Source organism: Bombus affinis, chromosome 17, assembly GCF_024516045.1.
Source record: "Bombus affinis isolate iyBomAffi1 chromosome 17, iyBomAffi1.2, whole genome shotgun sequence".
In the NCBI taxonomy this organism is placed as follows: Eukaryota; Metazoa; Arthropoda; class Insecta; order Hymenoptera; family Apidae; genus Bombus; species Bombus affinis.
In genome coordinates, this window is record NC_066360.1 from 4,105,327 (window position 1) to 4,124,930 (window position 19,604).

A 19,604-nucleotide genomic window follows, 5' to 3' on the forward strand; every position below is an offset into this window, starting at 1 on the left:
TTTTAAGCTGTTTTCAGATGCTTTCAATGCTTTCATTGCTTTCAATGCTTTCAATGCTTTTCATGCTTGTAGTTAAATTTGTATTAAGCGCATGCGTAGTTGCAAGTGGTATGTGAATGATGAAGAAAATTAGTATATTTCTTCATGATGCACATTTTCCATTTTTTAAAGCGCCAAGCATTCATTTCTTTGACAGCTAAGATGTAAGAAGAATATACTGTCTCTTAAAGAAATATAATTTAGTTTAAAATTTAATTTGTCTCTTACTTTTAGCTGTCAAAATCGGTTTAGTTTCTCGCGTCGGTTTTCTTAAAGTTCCTTTTGGCTTATAGTTTGTGCAAGGACCGAAAGGTCGAACGCACAAAAAAAGTAAAATTTGCTGTAATTTTTCTATACAAATTGAATTTTTTCTATACAAATTTCTATCAAAAGTAGTAAATTTTTGCGTAAAAGGAGGGTGGATGGGATCGTGGGTAGGGCGGGTCTCCACTCACAGCAACCTCCACGTGGTGAGACCTGGACACTTAGTATTATTTTATATACAATTGCTAACTGTATCATTGTATATGATAGAATTATGAATTGTATTGTAAATAATATTATGAGCTAATTGGCTGTGATCGCGATTGTATCACGTATAGTTGTTAGATAGCTTCATCGATTTTTGCATAATCATGGATTTTTACCTCGTAGTTGTTTTACGCTTATGTTAAAGTATCATACTGAAACATTTCGAAAGTTAATAACATCATGTCTTTCCAAGTTTATTCCGCGATATATTAAATTCTACATTTAATTCTGTGTTAGAATGAGCAACTTTTGCACGGGTATTCGCATTGTAATTGTTGATGTTATTCGTTGTATAAAGAGAGAAAACGCGTGGATAAAGCGTAAGGTACAAAATATATAGATTTAATTTAATAGTGAAGCGTAATAATAAGTAGGAATACAATTTGAGCTGGTCCAGATCCGCACGCTAGCGCCTGTCTACTGTTTATGGTCTGCCTTTGTGCTCTTCTTTTGTCTATATGCTGTCGATGGCTTTCAACGCTTGAGAAAACTAAAAAGACCAGATGTTGAGTTTTCCTAGAAGTGGTGACCACTTCAACACCGCCCCTAAAACTCTACACATCCTTACAAACAATTATATCTTAATGTTTTTCTAACTCTTATCGTAAATATCTGAACCTTGATTTTGTCAATGTCTTCACAAATACATTTGCCAGCTGCCTTCCTCTGTTCCATTCAAATTAATTTATTACTAAAAAACAAACTACGAGAAGATTAAACAGATCATGTAGAGTTTTTCTTTTTTTAGAAGTGATAACCACTTCGACAGTAGTTACGTTGTTCACAATCTGTTAATAATCTACACAATAAAGTTTAATCTTGATTTCAAGCATAATCAACGTTGTAACTTTCTTTTATGTAACTTGAATCATTCAACAATTCATTAGATCGTCTGTGTCTATGCGTGTAACGAACGAGAATCTTCTCATGGCTACTGGCTTTTATCGTTTCCGATTCGGTTGAGATTACATCGAGGTTAAAAACTGACATGACATGACATGAGATAACTCCTATGTTCCCCTTAGCAAATCGCAGATGGCGTAAGAAACAAGTCCGGTCCTTTTCGAAGTCGGTATTTCAGAACACGTAAGACGTAAATTCTCATTTCGTCAAATGTTGCGTATATTCTTTGCGTCGATGATACGATCCACTAATTTGTCCATCTACTGTTACAAATTGTTAGAATGTTGGTAAAATGTTGGCGATAAATACGAGCCACGAAGAAGCAAAGGTCGTTAGTATTAATTCGTTTGTTAGATAGAAAGCGATAGCTTGAGGGGCATCGAGTTATCGCATTGCCAAACAGATATTCTCTTACATAACGACTGTTGCAATACATAAATTTTCGTTATCTATCAAGGCGCTTCTTGACTAAAGTCCCTATGATTTCACGATCGACAAATCTAACTAATACAATTACGAGGTGCTTGCAAAAAGGAGATTCTAATATAAGGATTCAGAAATACGTGTCAAGGATTTCATCTTTAACCAACGAGACGACGATACTTTGACTCGAACGAGTTACATAAATTACACGCAATTATCAGATAAACTCTTGCCTACAAGATAGTAGAAATGTCTGGAATGGAGAATGTGACCAATCTCGGTCTTCGAGTGGAGAAATTCAAGAAAAATTTCCTCAAGCATTACCAGGCAAAATTTCCAATTTTCTTCCGTATTTGTTTTGATCCGATAGGCACTCATAAGAAATCGCGTGCCTTCATCGGTTTCTTGCTCGGATTTTTTATGGCTGTTCTTCTATACGAATGCATTATCGTCGATCTGCAATTCGACGCGTATACCAGCGTGTGCCTTGGTGGTATTTTGATTACAATGCTGTCAATTGGATGTGCTTTGTCGATTCAGGTGATAACCAACTCTTTCGGAATATTTTATCTCTAAAAACAATTTTCCTATCGATTATTCGTAGTAGAAACACACCACCTTTGTTGATACTTTCGTAAAGCAAGTGTAACGCAAGTTAAATTTAAGTGCAGTTCCACCGATAATAAACACATGATTTATTGTTTAATTAATAACTTTCCACACTACAATTTCCCGTGTACTGCACTAGAAAAGAAAAATTAACAGTCACTGTGATATATTTGATAATACGTCTCTCGAAGATCACTTCGTAACTAGTTTTTCTCGGCACATGTCGAAGCTCGTTTAGTCATCGGAAACTTCATTAGCAACGTAATGCTATTTGTCAAGTGATTGCGATTATATCCGCTGCGTGTAACTGCAGTTGATCACAATCCGCAAACTGATTATAACTCTTGTAATTAAGCCTGATTCGCATGAACGAACAGCTCGTCATGATATAACGCTGAAATCATTCTTTAACGTATTTAATGAATTCCACGTTTGTTTTATGTCACATTCTTCGTATACATAAATATTTCTCGCACGTTTTGAATTTTAAATCAAGCAGTCCATTATTTATAATTCCACACGCATTTTTCATGATTTATTTACAATTCTTCCATTTGCTTCGGATCAGATATTATTATTAGCCCTTAATGATCCAAGTGTGCTTCTCAAGCACCACCGATGTGTGGCGCTCTACTCTTTAAAATCTAACATTTAAAAACATGCAGGTCGAAGTGTGATGAAAGTAAGTTGAAGTTGCCAGTCGATATTCATAATTAAAAGTCGGTGCGTTAAGAGTTAAATTATCTGGATAAGATCTCGCATACCTATTATTCAGTTTCTGAATATTTATAACGTTTACAATAATAAGTGACCAATATTTAAGAACGTAACATATTCGTTCGATATTCTCCATTGTTAACACATCGCAGGCGAGATGCTTTGCGAGTAACGAAGTGGTGTTATTATGTTTTGTCAGTAGCGAGAATTGCTGTTGTTTTTCTTCAAATTTTTGGACGATATATTTCATATTTTAATAAAGACGCTAAATATCTTATTGAAAATATTGAAATATGAAATTGGATATATATATAAGAACTTATTTATTATTCATTTAATATTTGTTACTTATTTCTAACGCAATAGGTGAGGTGTATTTCCATCTTGACGATACCAGCGTTTTTTGGCCGAGCAGGTCGAAGTATGTTGAGAGCACTGATTTTTGGATACATCATTGCCGGACCATTGTTTAATTTAGTGTATAACGCTAAGGAGGTGGTAAGGACATTCGGCTGCACCACACAGTTGACGTACAACCTTACCAAGACAAGATTTGATTTAATGTTCAAACCGTTTCAACAGGTATGTCTACTATTCTGTTAACAACGAGCAAATAAGTGTAAATTAATTCTTACAATGCCTACGTATCAACTAAATAGAATAAAATATGCAACTTAATGATTCCTGTGTTTTCTGCAAATTGAGAAGCTCAAATAACACTGCTCGTTATATTTTAATTAAAATTCATATTCTGAACGAGTTCATATTAAAGTCGAAATAATTACGATGCTTGTTAGTTAGGTTACACAATTTGGAATAAAATTTCCCGAAAGCACAGGTAGAGATACGTATGTCTGCGTGATTTCGTTGCTACATCGGCGCCAGTTACGAAAATCCCTCTTATTCTTAATCGTTATATTTATTCAAAGGCGATCCTTGCTATGAAGGCGGATGCAAATGAGATAAAAGACACGCTTTCTTCGGTGAGGGACTTAATGAGCCCGATTGTCGAAGAAGTGGAGGGGGAGGAAGAAATGTTGCGATTAAAGGAGGAAAACGATTATTTGGACGAGTTGCAAGGTGATACAAAAAGAAGCAAGGAAATGGAAGAGAAGCACGAGAAAAAAATTGAAGAAGCCAAATCAGATGCAGAAATATTTGAAGCTAAATATAAGAAAAAAATCGAAGCTCGATGCGAAGAGCAACTTAGTCGAGGTGCAGGAAGATGTAGGTATGTTTGAAAAAACCTGTTACATATCTTGCAATTTATAATACCTTTTAATTTTAATATTGCCCGAGTATTCCAATCAAAATATTTGGCAACTTTTGCTAATTATAAAATTGACCAAATATTTATTTTATTTCTATTATTTATTATTTATACCATCAAATTATGTTGTTCTCTCTACCTTTCCCTCGTTTTATTTGAAGTAACGCTTTTCAATTATTCAATGGAAATTACAATACATTTTTTTTTGTAGGTTTCTCGTCAGTTAGAAATTTAAATTAATATTGTCAAATATGTACAAATAATCTTAAAGGGACATGTTCGGTAACGCTTACGACAAGTGTTACGAAGCAGTGAGCGTATTTGTTGCTTGGCTGTTGTGTTGGCCGATGAAACTGACTTTCGTCTGTAATCTGGTCCAAGCATTGGGTGGTTCTAGTATTTGTGATCCTGAAGGAAAGGTTGATGCTGGCATCGGCGAAGGATACATCGCTTTGAAAAGTATTATTATAAAATTATTGATTCTTCCAGAAAATTAACCCTTTGAGTGCTGACTACTCGCGGCCTACGTCGTCCGTAAGGACGGCGCGCGTCTAGCGCTGACGATCGCTGTGGACGGAATACTTTTTCGTTAGACTGAACTCTGTTGATTGACTATTCAAAGCGCAAATCGTAATAAGTTATAGTAATTCTTTTGCACGAGATTAAATGATTCAAGAGCGTTATTTTTTAGTTATTTTTAATTATTTATTATAAACATTGAAATTTACAGTTAACTAGAATTTGGGTAATAAACTAGAAAACAATAAACTAGAAAACTAAATTTAGTAAATATAACACAAGTTAATAATTTAGTTGTGTATGAAAAATTCAGTGCTTGAGAAAACTAAAAAAACCAGATGTAGAGTTTTCTTACAAGTGGTGACCACTTTAACAATAACACTATTGGCATTTGTTTACTGCCATAAGGAATGCATTTATATTTATTTCACACAAACGTAATAGTATTACTTCTGCGTAGGTGTTCGGAAAAATTGAAAAACCCATACATGCGTCCTTAGCCCATGCCGGGCACTTACAGAAAGCGCATATATATGTCCTTAGTCCACACCGATAGCTTTCGCCAGACACCTATATGCGCCCACAACACTCAAAGGGTTAAATGAAAAAGAACGAAAGATAATTCTTTATCAATTTTCCTATTATTAAATATTGAACGGAAGTTGAATATTATTTTAAAATAATCATTTTACAAATATATTAATCGGCTAACGTGTTCAAGCCTGATGCGATCTATTTCGTTAGAAAAGATTCGTCTTTTTCTCTTATAAGTCCCGTGCGAGCCACTTGGGAGACGTAGAACTTGATCCATGTCTTTTAAAATTACCTTAAAGTTTATTATTATTTATGTCATCTTCTCGCGACGAATGAACTCATAAATGTAAATCATTTGCTTCCCGAGAAGTAAATATTAATAAATGTTAATTTATGTAATTAAAGTAACCAATTAACCAAAAGTGGAGCTGACCAGTTTGGCTTCTGAGAGGCTCGCACATCAGGCACCGTTTGTGAATCGCGATTTCCTGTGTTAAAGTTCACTCAGACGATCTTTCTTCGAAGGTGCTCGGGACGAATTCAGCCGGAGCTTAAAGGACGCGAAACTGCAATACAAAGTGAGGAAGCCGCCAGTGATTTTGGATCTTCAAGATTCGGCGTATGCTGCCAGAGCGGTAATACACGAATTCACAGTGCGAAGAAGATTGTTCCAATCCGTGATGACTATCGTAAAAAGATGCTTGTCCTTCGTGTTTCTAAAAATCATTTTCGACGCTCAGAGATACCACGACAAATATTTGTCTGATATTGAGTTCGACAATATATATGTGTCGCCCTATTTTCGCAAGATAGACGCAAGAAGAAGAGCACGTGGTAGTATGACTCTGTTGCCGTTCAAGAAAATCGAGAGGAGAAAGTTTGTTGATCCTTACAGCGTGAAACCGAGCAAAACCGAAAGGTCTCATTTGACTGGACAGACAGTTAAATTGCTTCTTGAGCTCATCACGGCCAGTGTTTTCGTTATTTTGGATTGGTTATTTTATGAAGTATTGGATTTAATCAGGAGGCACGCTTATATGGAGTACACTCAGGTAGAATTCATTTGTATAAGGAGTATATAAATAGGGTAGATCATTCTAAGCATCAGTGGTTCACGAATAAGGAGTTGAAATGATAGATGATACATGCGCCACTCGAAAGTCTTAACACGTTGCTTATCAACAGCCTATTAATAGGCTTCATAGCATCAGCGTTTATGGACTGGTTGCCTATAAATCGGCGTTTTGTTACTTCGGTTATCAACCGGCAGACCACCGATCGGTTTTTCCCAAATCTATTAGAAGCGGTAGAAGTAGAAAGATTATTAAACAGATTCGCACCTGTGCGTGTGTCAATAATAATAGCGTGTTATCTACTTTTTCAAAGTGGACAGCGATGATGGCGATGAGAGTATGTCGACTCCGAAGTCGATAATATCTGAAATCTTAAACTGATGTTCTGTCGTATGTATTCGCTCGATTTACTGCGAATGAGTAATGTGTTAAGACTATTTTAGAAAATTTGCACGAATGACGTTGACGTTGTTTGTGGTTCTTTGCATTTCAATCGTGTTTTCAATAGCACGTTGCGCTTTGGTCCAACGTTTCCTGGAACTCCCAAGATTCTCGTGCTTCTTCGGAACAGACCTGAACTGCTTCGTGTCCAGGCCTACCTTCGAGAAATGAACCAGAATTTTGACGAAACGTAATGTACTAATGTCAGTGAAAGTCATTTGATTTTCCACTTGACTGCACGATTGAAACTCGGAGAATCACAGATATTGTACAATTACTTATATATTTTATATACACGACTACTTGAAATAACTCGTAAGTAATTCTTTGTATGAAAAAATGTTTGAAACGAAAGTTGTATGGTATCTAGGCCCTAGTATATCGTTAAAAAAGCAAGGTAATAAAAAACAAATTATAGCACTGTGTGCCTCTAGATACTATGTAATTTTTGCTTCAAACATCTCTTCCTACAACGAATAATTTGCGAGTTATTTTAAATCCCCATGTTAAGAGACTCACCCTGTATATATAATTATAATATATAATAATGATAATATAATAATAGTATATAATAATGTAATGATACATATATATTTTGCAAAAGAATCCACAGTTCGCATCGTTCTAAAATAATGTGTTTTTTCAGGCAGGTCACCATGATCTAAGTTTGGAAATTCGCGGAACGGGGGTGATCGCATCATTGATCAGAAACGCGATTCGCGGTTTCAACGTGAAGAAACGAATCAAAACCGTGGTTTCGAACAGCGCGTGCCTTCCTCGGCCCACGAAACTACCCGCTTACGTAATCGTCAAGATCTACGGTACCTTCATCGCGGTTTTCCTCCTGATCTTTGCGTCCATCTACACTGAGAGATTACGTCGTGGCATTTGCTCGTTCTTTTATCGAAGAAGAGAAAAAAGACGAATATTGTACCTCTATAACGAGAGTTTACGGCGCAGGCTCTCGTACACCAAGTTTATGAAGGCTAAGGTGAAGAATATGGTGAGAACGCGTCATTTGGAGAACGAGGTGAATTTCTGGTTGGCCGTGAGACTTAAATGGCCGGATCGTTTTGGATGGCTCAAGTACTTCGCCTGTGCCAGAGAAAGATGTTTAATCTGCGGCGATCCGGAGCCTAGAAAAGGGCCAAAGTACCGAGCATGCACCACTCCAGGCTGCCCCTTCTTGCATTGCGCTGAATGCTGGAGAGACGTAGGAAAGATTTGCTATGCTTGCACTGAATTTTCCGATACTGAAACGGAAGAGTACGACACCCAACGCAGTGACTTTTAGTCCAGTTAACCCGCTGTCGACCAAGCAATGGAATAATTCGTACAAGTTGCCTAAACGCAACATTATTGATAAACACAGTAACTCGTTCGACATGTTTGAAAAAATACTTGAGATTCGCTTATATAATCACAATGTTGAAATACAACGACGTAAGCTAAGCAACAAAAATTGCAAATGAAATGCAGAGTTAATGCTACGTTGATCTTTAAAGAATTAAACACTTGTTGAAGATTTATAAATGAAGACATTAATTAATAAGTTTAATTATTGAATTATATCATATGGATGATGGTACTGTAATTATAACCATTCTTTATTTGCGCACTGTGATACTAGTTATTGAATATGAATACATTAATCCCTGATTTATGTCTTTTGGTAGCCACTTAAATGAGCATCTGTTACAACTTGTATTTATGATTTGAGAATTTAAAACAAGGAAACTTAAATTTATGCCAAATCGATTGATTTTATTCCAATGCTTAACATACGATTAGGGATTACGTATTCTTTTGAAGAAAATACATACGATAGGATCAATATTACGCCTCGAGGTACCAATGATACTAGTCAAGATTGTAGGTAGTAGTGGCTAGAAACATTTTTCGGGAAACTATGATATCATCAGAGATGGTAAGGCCATCTCTACGTATAAATCTCACGTACCAAACTCGACAAGAAGTCTCAGATTTCATGAGGAAGAAACGAGAACTTAAAACGTGCATTTACTATGTTGGATTTATGAGGACTGTGATGCTCGAACGGAATACAAAACATTCAAGAGCACAAAGTAGGATCATTCCTAGTTTTATAATACAATGGTATTATCCGAGGAATCTCGCATCTCCATTAAATTTCCACGAAGCCAACGATGTATCAAGGTAACGTTAACATAAGTATAATGAGTTGCAGACGCGGAGCGATTTACGTCTGTTTCACATAATTCAAGAAAAGATTGCGATTGTGCGACGAATCTACTTGAATACGACATGAGGTCTCGCAAATTGGTTAAATTCCATTCACATACACGAAGAGGCAAGATGCCGTATGTTGTTATAAGGAGAATTTAACGATGATTACTATAATTGTTAGTACTGTACAAAAAACATATAACGTATATAATACGTATACTGTTCTTATTAGTTAAAACGTTGTATCCATGATTTCGTAATTGAAGAATACTCAAATTGTACTCATTTTCTTTGTAGCATTTTGACTTATGTAAGAAGGATAATTTTATTATTTCGCTGTTTTATTGTTTTACTGCTTCATCAGTTTGTTATTTCATTACTCTGTCATTTTATTACTTTATCATTTGAAGAGCACTCGAGGGGAACGTGACAAATTAGGGTTAAGATTCCTGGAAAAGGAATAGCTTATTAGATTCGAAAATATAAGTTTCCTGAGTGCACATGACAGACCTACAAAATTTTATGAACAATTGTTTAATGTTCAATAGGTATTTAATTTTGCAAGCAAATAAGAGGGCAATTTTAATAACATGGAATTGATTATGGAATTTTACAATTGTTCGTCATGTTTCCCGCCTATGGTCTTTGCTTTACAATTTTCCTATTTTACTATTTTCTCATATTATAACTCTACCGTTTTATAATTTTATTGTTTCTCTATGTTACTACTCTATGATTCTATTATTCTGCCATTTCTTCGTTTTATTTACTATTTTTAAAATTTGTAGGGAACTCTGGTATTTCAATATTTTCATATGGAGGACATTTTCAAGAGGAACAATACAGGTACCGGTCACCTGTTGCAAGCTAAAATCGAATTTCATCCACGTTAATAAGAATTGCTCGGTTCGTCGAACATCGCAGCGCGCAAGAAAATGATCCTTCCGTGCGCATTTTTCCTAAGGAATTACTCGGTAGGTACAATTTCCTTTAGGTATGATAAGTAATTGGCCGCGATTTCGTGCTACTAACGAGCCATGCACGAGATATATAAGATCTCCACGCTAACGAGCTGGACGTTCAGTAATCGAAAAAGCCAACAACGGTGAATCTCCGCTCAACGAAGATGAAGACTGTCCTGATTGCTGTCGTGGCTGCTATCTGCTTCCTGTTCGGTGAAGTAAATTCCGAAGACAAATATACGACGAAGTACGACGACATCGACGTCAACATCGTACTGAACAACGAGAGACTTCTGAGAGGATACGTGAACTGTTTACTCGATCGTGGTAGTTGCACCCCGGACGCGGCTGAACTTAAAAGTAAGATTTTACCTATGTAAAATTTTTATATATATATATATATATATATATATATATATATATATATATATATATATATATATATAGAGAATGATCCTAATCCTAGGAATAGTTATTCTATCTTTACAGCCCATTATTATTAGATGTACATATAGTTTGATTCTTTTATCTTAGTTTTAATATAATTTATATGTGCATGATTTAACTATGGTACCAATATGCTACAGTACAATGTATTTTTCTACTTATTATTTAACTGCATTTGTGTTATTGGTCGGTGTTTCTTCTATAATGAAGTCTTTAGAATTTAACTTATCTTCCTTTTCATAGCTTTCTGGTTGTACTATGTAAATTTTCAACTTTTTCATTCAACTTTCCAAATCGTCAAATTTTCATTTAGCTTTTCTCCTTGTTATATGTCTATGCTGATTATGCTTAGCTTCATGGCTACTTGAACGTTTTTCTAGATACTGATAAGATGATTGAATATTATTTATTTCGATAACAATACAAGCAGACACTATGTATTTCGTTCCAGTATTAATATTCAATTTGGAGGAAGAAATTAGGACAATATAAAACAATCACATCTTTCTCTAATAATAATCTTCTTTCTCATCCCAATTAGAGTTTCAGTGCCACAGAATATGCTATTAATTCACCATTACTTTAAATTATAAGAAAAAGTACACATCAAATGAAAGCAATAATTTTTGCTAATTCAGTAATGGATCAAAATGATCTGACTGACCTTCCCATGTAATGTTAGAGTCCATGCTATGAACAATACAGTTAAACTCAATGAACCTTGGTCCCTCAGTAGTGCACTAACATATTAAAACACGATTATCTAAATATAATAAAGTCGTTACTTAGTGGCATTCCATGTTTCTTCCTCTTACCCTCCACATGTATAACACAATCATCCAATGACTCCAATTAAAGACTACTTATCATGTGTCATAGCCTGGCGTAACCACCGAACATCCAACGAGTCAAAACAAAGAAACACGAACAACGCGAACAAGAGGTTACGGTTGAGCGCTAGGAAGAAGAAGAAAAACTATGGCGGTGTTGTTTAGAGCATCATCGCAAAGGTCGTTACAAGGCACCTTCGCCCAGAGAAATGTCGGACGAGTCAATTACGATATGTCCATGCGCTTGTATGCATATTCCAGTGATGTTCAGAACGTTGTCGTTTCACGGTCGACCGCAATTTTATGAGCGTCGTTACTATTCCTGAGGTACAAGGCCGCGCATTAAATCGGTTACGCGTCCTTCACCATCTAAGAAAAAGGATCCATGCGTGTTACAATTACTCGTGTATAGAATTTATTTCTGCTCGCATCATTGCAGCTGAGATTCTTGATTGCAAGGAAGTTTGTTATCTCTACTTTTTGTCTTCTTTTTAGAAAGCTATGTGTTAGCCTTTTGTGCCAGGAACACTTTTACGATAAGATCCGATCTCGTTAGAGTGAATTTTGTTGAAATCAGGATTTTCGTTTGGAAAAGAAAGAAATTGCAAGCATTTCTAAACTCAGAATTCATTCACGCTGTGGTCTTCTGTCTTTTGTCATCTTTCTATTGGCAAGAACAATAAGAGAGGAATAATCTTCATATTACGAATAACTAGAGTGCAATTGATTGATTATATGAGCATTGTCCAATCAAGTATGTGTTAGTTATGTAATATTAACGATGAAGTCACTATCGCTCTAATTTGTATTATATTATGTACTTATATCGTGTACTGTACTATTGTATACATACTCATCAGACACAGAGTATGTATGGCTGTTACAATGTAGAATTAAGCTATGACTGTTTTATCTCGTTTTACGCATGACGAGTATACTCCTCATAACAAAGAATATTGCCATTTTCATATCTTCATGGCGAGTATACTTGTGAAAAACAGCTAACTGGTTAAACACTTATACTCGACTCGATGCAGTGTAAGAAGTGCGAGTTTCTTTTTGTCATAACTTTCGAACCTCTTCCGAGCTCTTCTCTTTTAAAACACGTCCAAAAAGATCAGCTGAATCGCTGTATTAAGGCTCCTTTTCTATGGTTTTTACTGAAGTCGCGAATGAAACATCACGTTAACGTAACGTTGGCTCTTAAATTGGCGTTGAATTAAATTAGCGTGTAAAATATTTGATTGATGATTTATAATTTGATAAATAATGATTTATAATTAAAATTACAGAAAACTTGCCCGATGCATTGGCCCATGGATGCTCAGCGTGCAGCGAAAAGCAGAAGGAAATAGCGGACAAGCTTTCGCAATTCCTGATCGACAATAGAGAGGAAGAATGGAGTCTTCTGGAGGCTAAATACGACCCGTCAGGAGCTTATAGACGACGTTACCTTCAGAACCGACTCCAAGATAGAGTTGTGGACTAAACTAGCCTCGTAATTCAACGGCATCGATTATCTTCGCTTCATTCTTGTTTATATTAAATCTGCTTGATATATACGTAATGATGCACTGCAATGATTTGTTATAAATGCTTCACTGATTGATGTAGATTATATGATAAAAGCATTTTAAAACAATGAATTATGTATTTTACTAATCTGCACATTCCTTTGAAGAGAAATCATCAAGGGCTTTTCTGTAATTGTAATTACAACCAATTAAAGTTATTTGAAAAATACGTCAGAGTGTTGATTTTCCAGTCTGATAAAAAAACATATACGAAACTTGAAAATTATTTCCTCTCGATTTTCTTGTTTAAAAAATATCTTAACGTCTAAATTATTTATTACGGGCTCCGTTTAAAACTTGAAAATATTTCAGTTCTAATTTTTCAATAAAAAAATACCTTCGTCCAGATTTACTAGAGAGAACTACATATTTAAAGTTTGAAAATTATTCATCTCAGTTTGGAAAATACTTTTTAAAGTATAAGTTTAATACTCGAAAGTTGTCCACCTTAAATGTTTCAAGTGAGAAAATAGTTTCAGAATCTGTAAAAGAAAATTTGCTTCAGACCTTAAAACATATTCGACTGAAATTCCTTAAATATCAAAGAAACAAGAAATTAAATTCGTGTTTAATTCTCTGTCACAAATACTGTATTACAAGCAATTTCAATCACAGAATTACCGGAAAACTATTTTTGCACGAGCCAACATTTAGGATTCATCTAATTTGCATGCTATTAGCGAAAATGACCTGTTGCGTCTTGCTCGAACACAATAATTAATTCGAGACTAATTAAACGGTGATTAATGAGCCTGCGACTAATCTACAACTTCGAATAGAGACAGGCCTGAATTCGCGTTCAGCTAAAAATGGAGTCAGATCTAATAACTGGAGCGCTGAGGAAGACACGAGTGCCGGATGAATCCTCGATTATCCTTCCTTTCGATTATCGTGATCCTTGACACGGAACGTCTTTTTGCATAAAACGATCGACTATTAAAACTCAGTCGCGACCTATGACAGTTAAACGTCATGCAAGAAATTGCAGTTGCGTTACATCGTTCGACGAATTATCTGCTGCGATATAGACGTTGGTTTGCGCGACATTTAAGCTGTCGATTATAATCAGATAGAAACGACGTGACCGAACTACAATTTGCAACCAATTGCACGCCTGTCATGATAACAAAAACAGTTAATTGAATTGCACCTCTCGTATCTCTTGTATCGTGGTTTTATCAGCCATTGCAACACGAATGCAGGAATATTATTTTCTTGGTGAAGGTGTCGCTGTACGAATAGTGTAATTTCTTTGGAAATATTTATTTCTTAGTTTTTGGAAGCTTAATTGTTGTACAAGGATTTTTATTTGATGAAAAATTGTGAAAAATGTATTTACGAATTACAAATTTTTCGAGCTTGCTTTCGTCCTTCATCCTCGAATTCTGTTCGATGTTCTGTGCAACAGGAAAATATTAACACGTTCGGGTAAAACGAGATCAAGGTGAGAATAAAAAATAAGAGCAATATTAAAAGTAAGCATATTTTATATCGAAGAAATTCCTTTACTGTGTAATTTTGCACATTTCTCTTCTAATTTTGTATAATTCTCTGTATTTCACATAATCCAAAAAAATATTCATAGGTTATGGGGGAAATAACGATCTCCTCCCCTTGTTACATATTTACGTATTTGTATATTCTACATAGGCCAACACAATATTCCTAAATTATCAAAAGAACGATCTCTATATTCTCCATTACACGTTTACACATTTCTGTACTTCTTACAACACTCACAAATTACACAAAAAAGGCTCTATTTTTCCCATTACACATTTACATGCTTCTATAATTCAAATAAAGGTTAGTTTACTTATTTTTATTTTAAAATTAATATATAATCCAAAGCAACATGCGTAAATTACAAACAAAATTATCTTATCGAAAACGTTCTTTCCTCCGTAGATCTCCAATATCAAGACACGTAAGTCGAAGCAACTTCCTTGCGCTACTGTTTACCCTATCTCTCTCTCTCTCTCTCTCTCTCTCTTTCTCTCTCTCTCTTTCTCTTTCTCTTTCTCTCTCCCGCAAGTGAGAGAAAAGGGAAAATGAGAACGCTGCATAATCTTGTGCTACATTTTGTGGTTTAAAGTTACCAAAAATATCCCGTATCCGGACACTCCAGCAGGCTGTAAAGTGTAAAGCCCCGTCTCCACGTGGGTGGTCGGATCTCCCTAGGACTCACAATCCTTTGCTGCTTTCCTAGAAATTCGAGATTTCCAAAGGGAGCAAAGAAAAAAGAAAAAGTTGTGAAGCTGAAGGGAAGAGGAAAAAAAATTAGTGGAGCGGGGTGGGCGGCAGGGGGGGAAAGGACAAAAGGGAACGAGTGTATAACAGGCGCGTGACTAGAAACAAAGAACTTAAAGAGAAAAAAGAAAGAAGAAGAAGAAGTAGAAGAGAAGAAGAAGAAAAAGGGTGTCGTGTACACACTGGAAATTGCGTTCACGACACAGTCAATAGTAGATCGTGTGTAGGTTAAAGTTAATGGCCCCGCGGTGGCTGTCAAATGGACAGGAGAACGCGTTTTCAGTGAAAGCGCCGACTTTTATGAACTCTTCGGGACACTTTATTGCCGGCTTTGACTTTTTTAGATGCACGATACCTGAATTCCACATAGATAGACCCGTCACCGTGAAACGTCTTTGAGGTAATAAAAAGGATTATGGGCTGGCCGAATGCCGGGAACCGCCGTGAAACTATTAAGCCGGCATAAATCATGTTTCGTGAACGCGTCTAATCCATAAGCCTAAAAAGATAAAGTCTCGTCGAGCAACTGCCCCGAAGAAGATACGTCGATTCCGTTAGCGATCGAACCCCATGATGAATCAAACGTTTTCCTCGTAGCTTTTTAAAGGATGAGAGTGGCGTTGTGTGAGATAAAGATCGACAAGTTAGGATACGAGAACTAACCTTAAAAGACCTGGTCAAACATTGCACATAAAAATGTACATTCGTCGTTATTTCTTTCGTTCGTCCAACTTTATGTAGACTCTTGCATTAACGGAAATTGAGAAATTGATTAATCAGATTAATGTAAGAATTTACATGAAGTTAGATGAACGTGGAATATTTCATTAAATTTTCAAACGAAAAATATTTTTGGCCTGGCAGATGACTTGACTTGCGTAATTTCACCTATACGAATTAAGCATTCCTTGTAGTAAAATAATCGTGGAATTGGTATTAAAATTTCTTTGTCGTGTAACGAATATTAATAGGATAGAATTTAATTTTCGTAATGAGGAGAGTCGAAAAACGAGTTGCACGAGAAGACCGGTCATTAATAGAACCTAGCTGGTTGAAAAGAGGAGTCTGAAAAAGGACAAGCAGTTTCGGTCTGAAAGGTCGCAAAAAAGTTTTTCGCCCTAGAATTCTGAGAAAACGGTCATAAATCAAAGGTGGAACTGAAACAATAATTATGTTCCTGCTGTAATATTTTAACAAAAATTTGAAACAGAGCAGAATCTAGGCGAACGTTTCATCGATACGTTTCGAGGAAATTAATAATTCTCAATGATGGAAGAAATCGAATAAATGGAATAAATCGAAGAAATGGAATAAATCTTTGATTTTTTATTACCTGACCATTTCTTACACCGTTATGTTACCAACTTATTGCTCATCTCGTTTTGCGTCGGCATGTTCCATATTTCCAATTCCATTTTACGATATTAAAGAGCACCGAACGTCGGCCATGCGTTCCGATGTAAATCGTACTCGACGCTGTCACCGCATTCGATAGGTAGAAGACCGACGAACAAGCATCGTTACTCCGTTAAAGTAGCTTCTGGCTATCATTATCTCTCCTCGAGAGTCAATCTGACGCAGCATTATAGGAAGCTGGCCTCTGAGAAAGCGCACACGTGTTGGGTTGAAGACAGGTAGCCAACTTCGAATGTTCCCACACGTGGTTTTAGTCACGTCCATAATTAATGCGTGACACGGTACAACGGAATACACAAAATCGTTCGTTTTATCTGAAGAACCGAGGAATCGTAAAGTACGTTTCTTCGACAGCCATTTATGTCCCCTTGTGCCTGTGTAGTCCGCGTAGCTGTGTCGCGTAACAGCTCCACTCTGTTAATTTAACCGTGCAGTGATATGAATTTTCTGACGTTTTCATCGAACAGATACGAGTTTATTCGACGTTATTTATCAGATAAGATAGAAAAGTGGAATTTTCAAACGGCACGCTTATCCCAATTTATCAGCCAGGCAATCGTTCATTGGTTTAATTCGTAGTAGCATTCGCCGGTTGTATCGAGAAGGTTCAATGTCTACGTAGGGTATCTAAATTTTGTAAATATATTTTATAAGTATAGAACAATTCAATCTACTGCAATTGATTACCTGTGGCAAAAAAGAAAAAGAAAAAAAGATGAAAACGTGACTTATCATATTATTACAGACACCAATAGATTTCGCATAAAAGTTAACTTTACTTGTAAACAATTAGAAGAAGAGGTTGGCTGTTATGGACCAACGATCAACAAAAATCTTTCTTCCATTCTTCTCCACTGTCTACGAAGACATTTGGCACATTATTATTTTGAGGATTTGCGAATAATCATTTCCATTCAGATGCCATTGCAGACTGACAATGCGCATATATATATTCGTACACATTTGTAGTGACAATCAAGTGTTTCTTTATGCCACACTGCTGGAATTTTGCCGAATGTCCAGCTGAACAAATTGTAAAGCACAAATTAAATAATAAAAAAAAGAAACCGCTGGAACTTTAGTGTCGAATTTCCGTTTAATTTCGAATTTCTTCGTTCCTAATACACCATGAAGCGTTCTAAGCTTGCAGTTATTCCATCTTCCATATGTAGCTTCTACCGCTGTTGGCCAGAGTGCTGCACCTTATGTTCACACAGGTTTTATTATTCTTTTATATACTTTTAATTTATTGTCCATGCAAGAGGAAGGTTAAATGCTTCTTTTTTTAATTTTAATTTCTGCTTTACAGCTTGTCCAACAGGACATTTGGTAAATTTGTCTAACTAGGTTATATGTGTGGCTGATTAGCCAGTACAGCCAGTATAGCCAGTATATTTCTTTGCTGCGGTTTCTTCGTGTCTTCAAATTTATAAGAAAAATATAATTATTGTAACAGCATCTTAAATCTTATCGGTGATTTTCCAGTGTAACTGGCAACAACTTGTTTAAACGTTTCAGCATATTTAACGAGAGTTGTTTATTATTGAAACGAAGGTACTCGCGATTATGCGAATTCAAAGGTATCGAATAAACCTCGCCACGGGTCGTTCGTATATTATCCATTATGTACGTATCCCAACAACGATCAGTAACGTGACAAACGTCGTGGAAGCAGGCGAAGCGAGGAAATCCGACGAGGACCGGTGGAATTCAACAAAACGGGTCGGTAACACGCGAACCCTATAAAGCAGTATGAGGCGTGACTTTACGACCCTTGCAATCTCACTTTCTTTCCCTGTTTCGCGCGTGAACATCGGCAACGAGCGACACCGCGATCGAAATTATTAGGTTAGAAACTAAGTGGTGCCAACTCAATAAGAAAATCGTGCTCGATGCGACATCGGTGCAATTCGTCAGTTTTATAGTAACGAAGTTTTATAGGGAACTAGTGTTATAGTTTTTGCCAACTTGTACTTTCAGTAATAAAACTACACGCAGAGATACACTTTCAAAGAAGCAAACTGCTCGCCACACAAATCTTCATCTATTTAACTGTGCCAAAAAAGAAAAGAAAAGACACTACTACAAAGTGGAATTTTGTAGATAAGATTTCAGTCTTCTCTCGATCGACTCTTAGCTAAAAAAAAACTGACTTGAGATCATTAGACTGCACAGTGTACGCTGCACGAGGGCTTAATTTACGCGTTCTCGTTCACCAAACGATCCCTTCTCCCGGTAATTGTTATCGTTGTTCCATTAAATTACGATAATTGGCGTAGATACGGTGATCCTGGCGAGGGTTCGCGCGCGTTACGCGTTCACTTTCGCGGATTGTCACGCGGCTAAGCTATATACGCGTTTCTCGCGCTGCAACCGGCCGGCTATCGTGGTTATTAAGGAAACAGACGAAGGAACGAAACGAAGGAAGAGGCGCGTTGGGTGGTCCCGCCCCGCTGTTTATGGGGCACTGCATCTGCTGGCCCCGTATAACCCTCTACCGTCGACCTGTGTGGTCCCACCTTACGTCCGACTTTACATTCGATTCACTACTTGCTAATGGTAGTTGCATTAGCATTAGGTGACCGGCTGCGTCTTGGTATTATAACCGGCACCGCGTTCACCGGTCTCGGTTCTTGCGTGATTTTTCAACCGCGATATTGGCCCTCGTTCCTTTTCGCTATGAATCTGTTCGTTAACCAGTTGGCTGCTTTTTCGACGAGTATACTCGTCACGAAAAAACGCCAGTACTTGTACTCGTCATGTTACGGTTTGCTATTTAAATAGCAATTTAAGCGAAAAGTAAAATACATTCGTAAGGTTTAAGACGTCAGGAATATTTGAAAGCCAAGACGAAATGAAAG

The 19,604-nt window shown here is 36.5% G+C and overlaps 1 protein-coding gene and 3 long non-coding RNA genes across 4 annotated transcripts in view; 2 read left to right on the plus strand and 2 right to left on the minus strand.

Moving 5' to 3' along the window:
- The window catches only part of LOC126926053 (uncharacterized), a 149,845-nt gene that overhangs the window by 91,169 nt on the left and 39,072 nt on the right, over positions 1-19,604 (minus strand). The window lies entirely within an intron of this gene.
- Positions 27-10,234, plus strand: LOC126926046 (protein sneaky). The gene is made up of 7 exons (XM_050742174.1): positions 27-2,436; positions 3,589-3,804; positions 4,152-4,453; positions 4,764-4,951; positions 6,071-6,597; positions 7,706-9,440; positions 10,053-10,234. Exons 1-6 carry the CDS (start codon positions 2,146-2,148, stop codon positions 8,351-8,353), a joined length of 2,172 nt encoding a protein of 723 aa, XP_050598131.1. The 5' UTR covers positions 27-2,145; the 3' UTR covers positions 8,354-9,440; positions 10,053-10,234.
- LOC126926071 (uncharacterized) lies at positions 11,696-12,889 on the plus strand. Its single transcript, XR_007714253.1, has 2 exons — positions 11,696-12,370; positions 12,402-12,889. It is a non-coding gene; the product is annotated as an uncharacterized LOC126926071 (long non-coding RNA).
- Positions 14,691-19,297, minus strand: LOC126926065 (uncharacterized). The gene is made up of 2 exons (XR_007714247.1): positions 17,523-19,297; positions 14,691-17,430 (listed from the first exon to the last, which is right to left on the minus strand). It is a non-coding gene; the product is annotated as an uncharacterized LOC126926065 (long non-coding RNA).

Bases quoted from the DNA above. Each gene is read 5' to 3' on its own strand.
- LOC126926046 (XM_050742174.1), top strand. From the start codon at position 2,146: ATGTCTGGAATGGAGAATGTGACCAATCTCGGTCTTCGAGTGGAGAAA. The intron at 3,805-4,151 runs GTATGTCTACTA...ATTTATTCAAAG, and splicing joins TGTTCAAACCGTTTCAACAG to GCGATCCTTGCTATGAAGGC. The intron at 6,598-7,705 runs GTAGAATTCATT...GTGTTTTTTCAG, and splicing joins CTTATATGGAGTACACTCAG to GCAGGTCACCATGATCTAAG.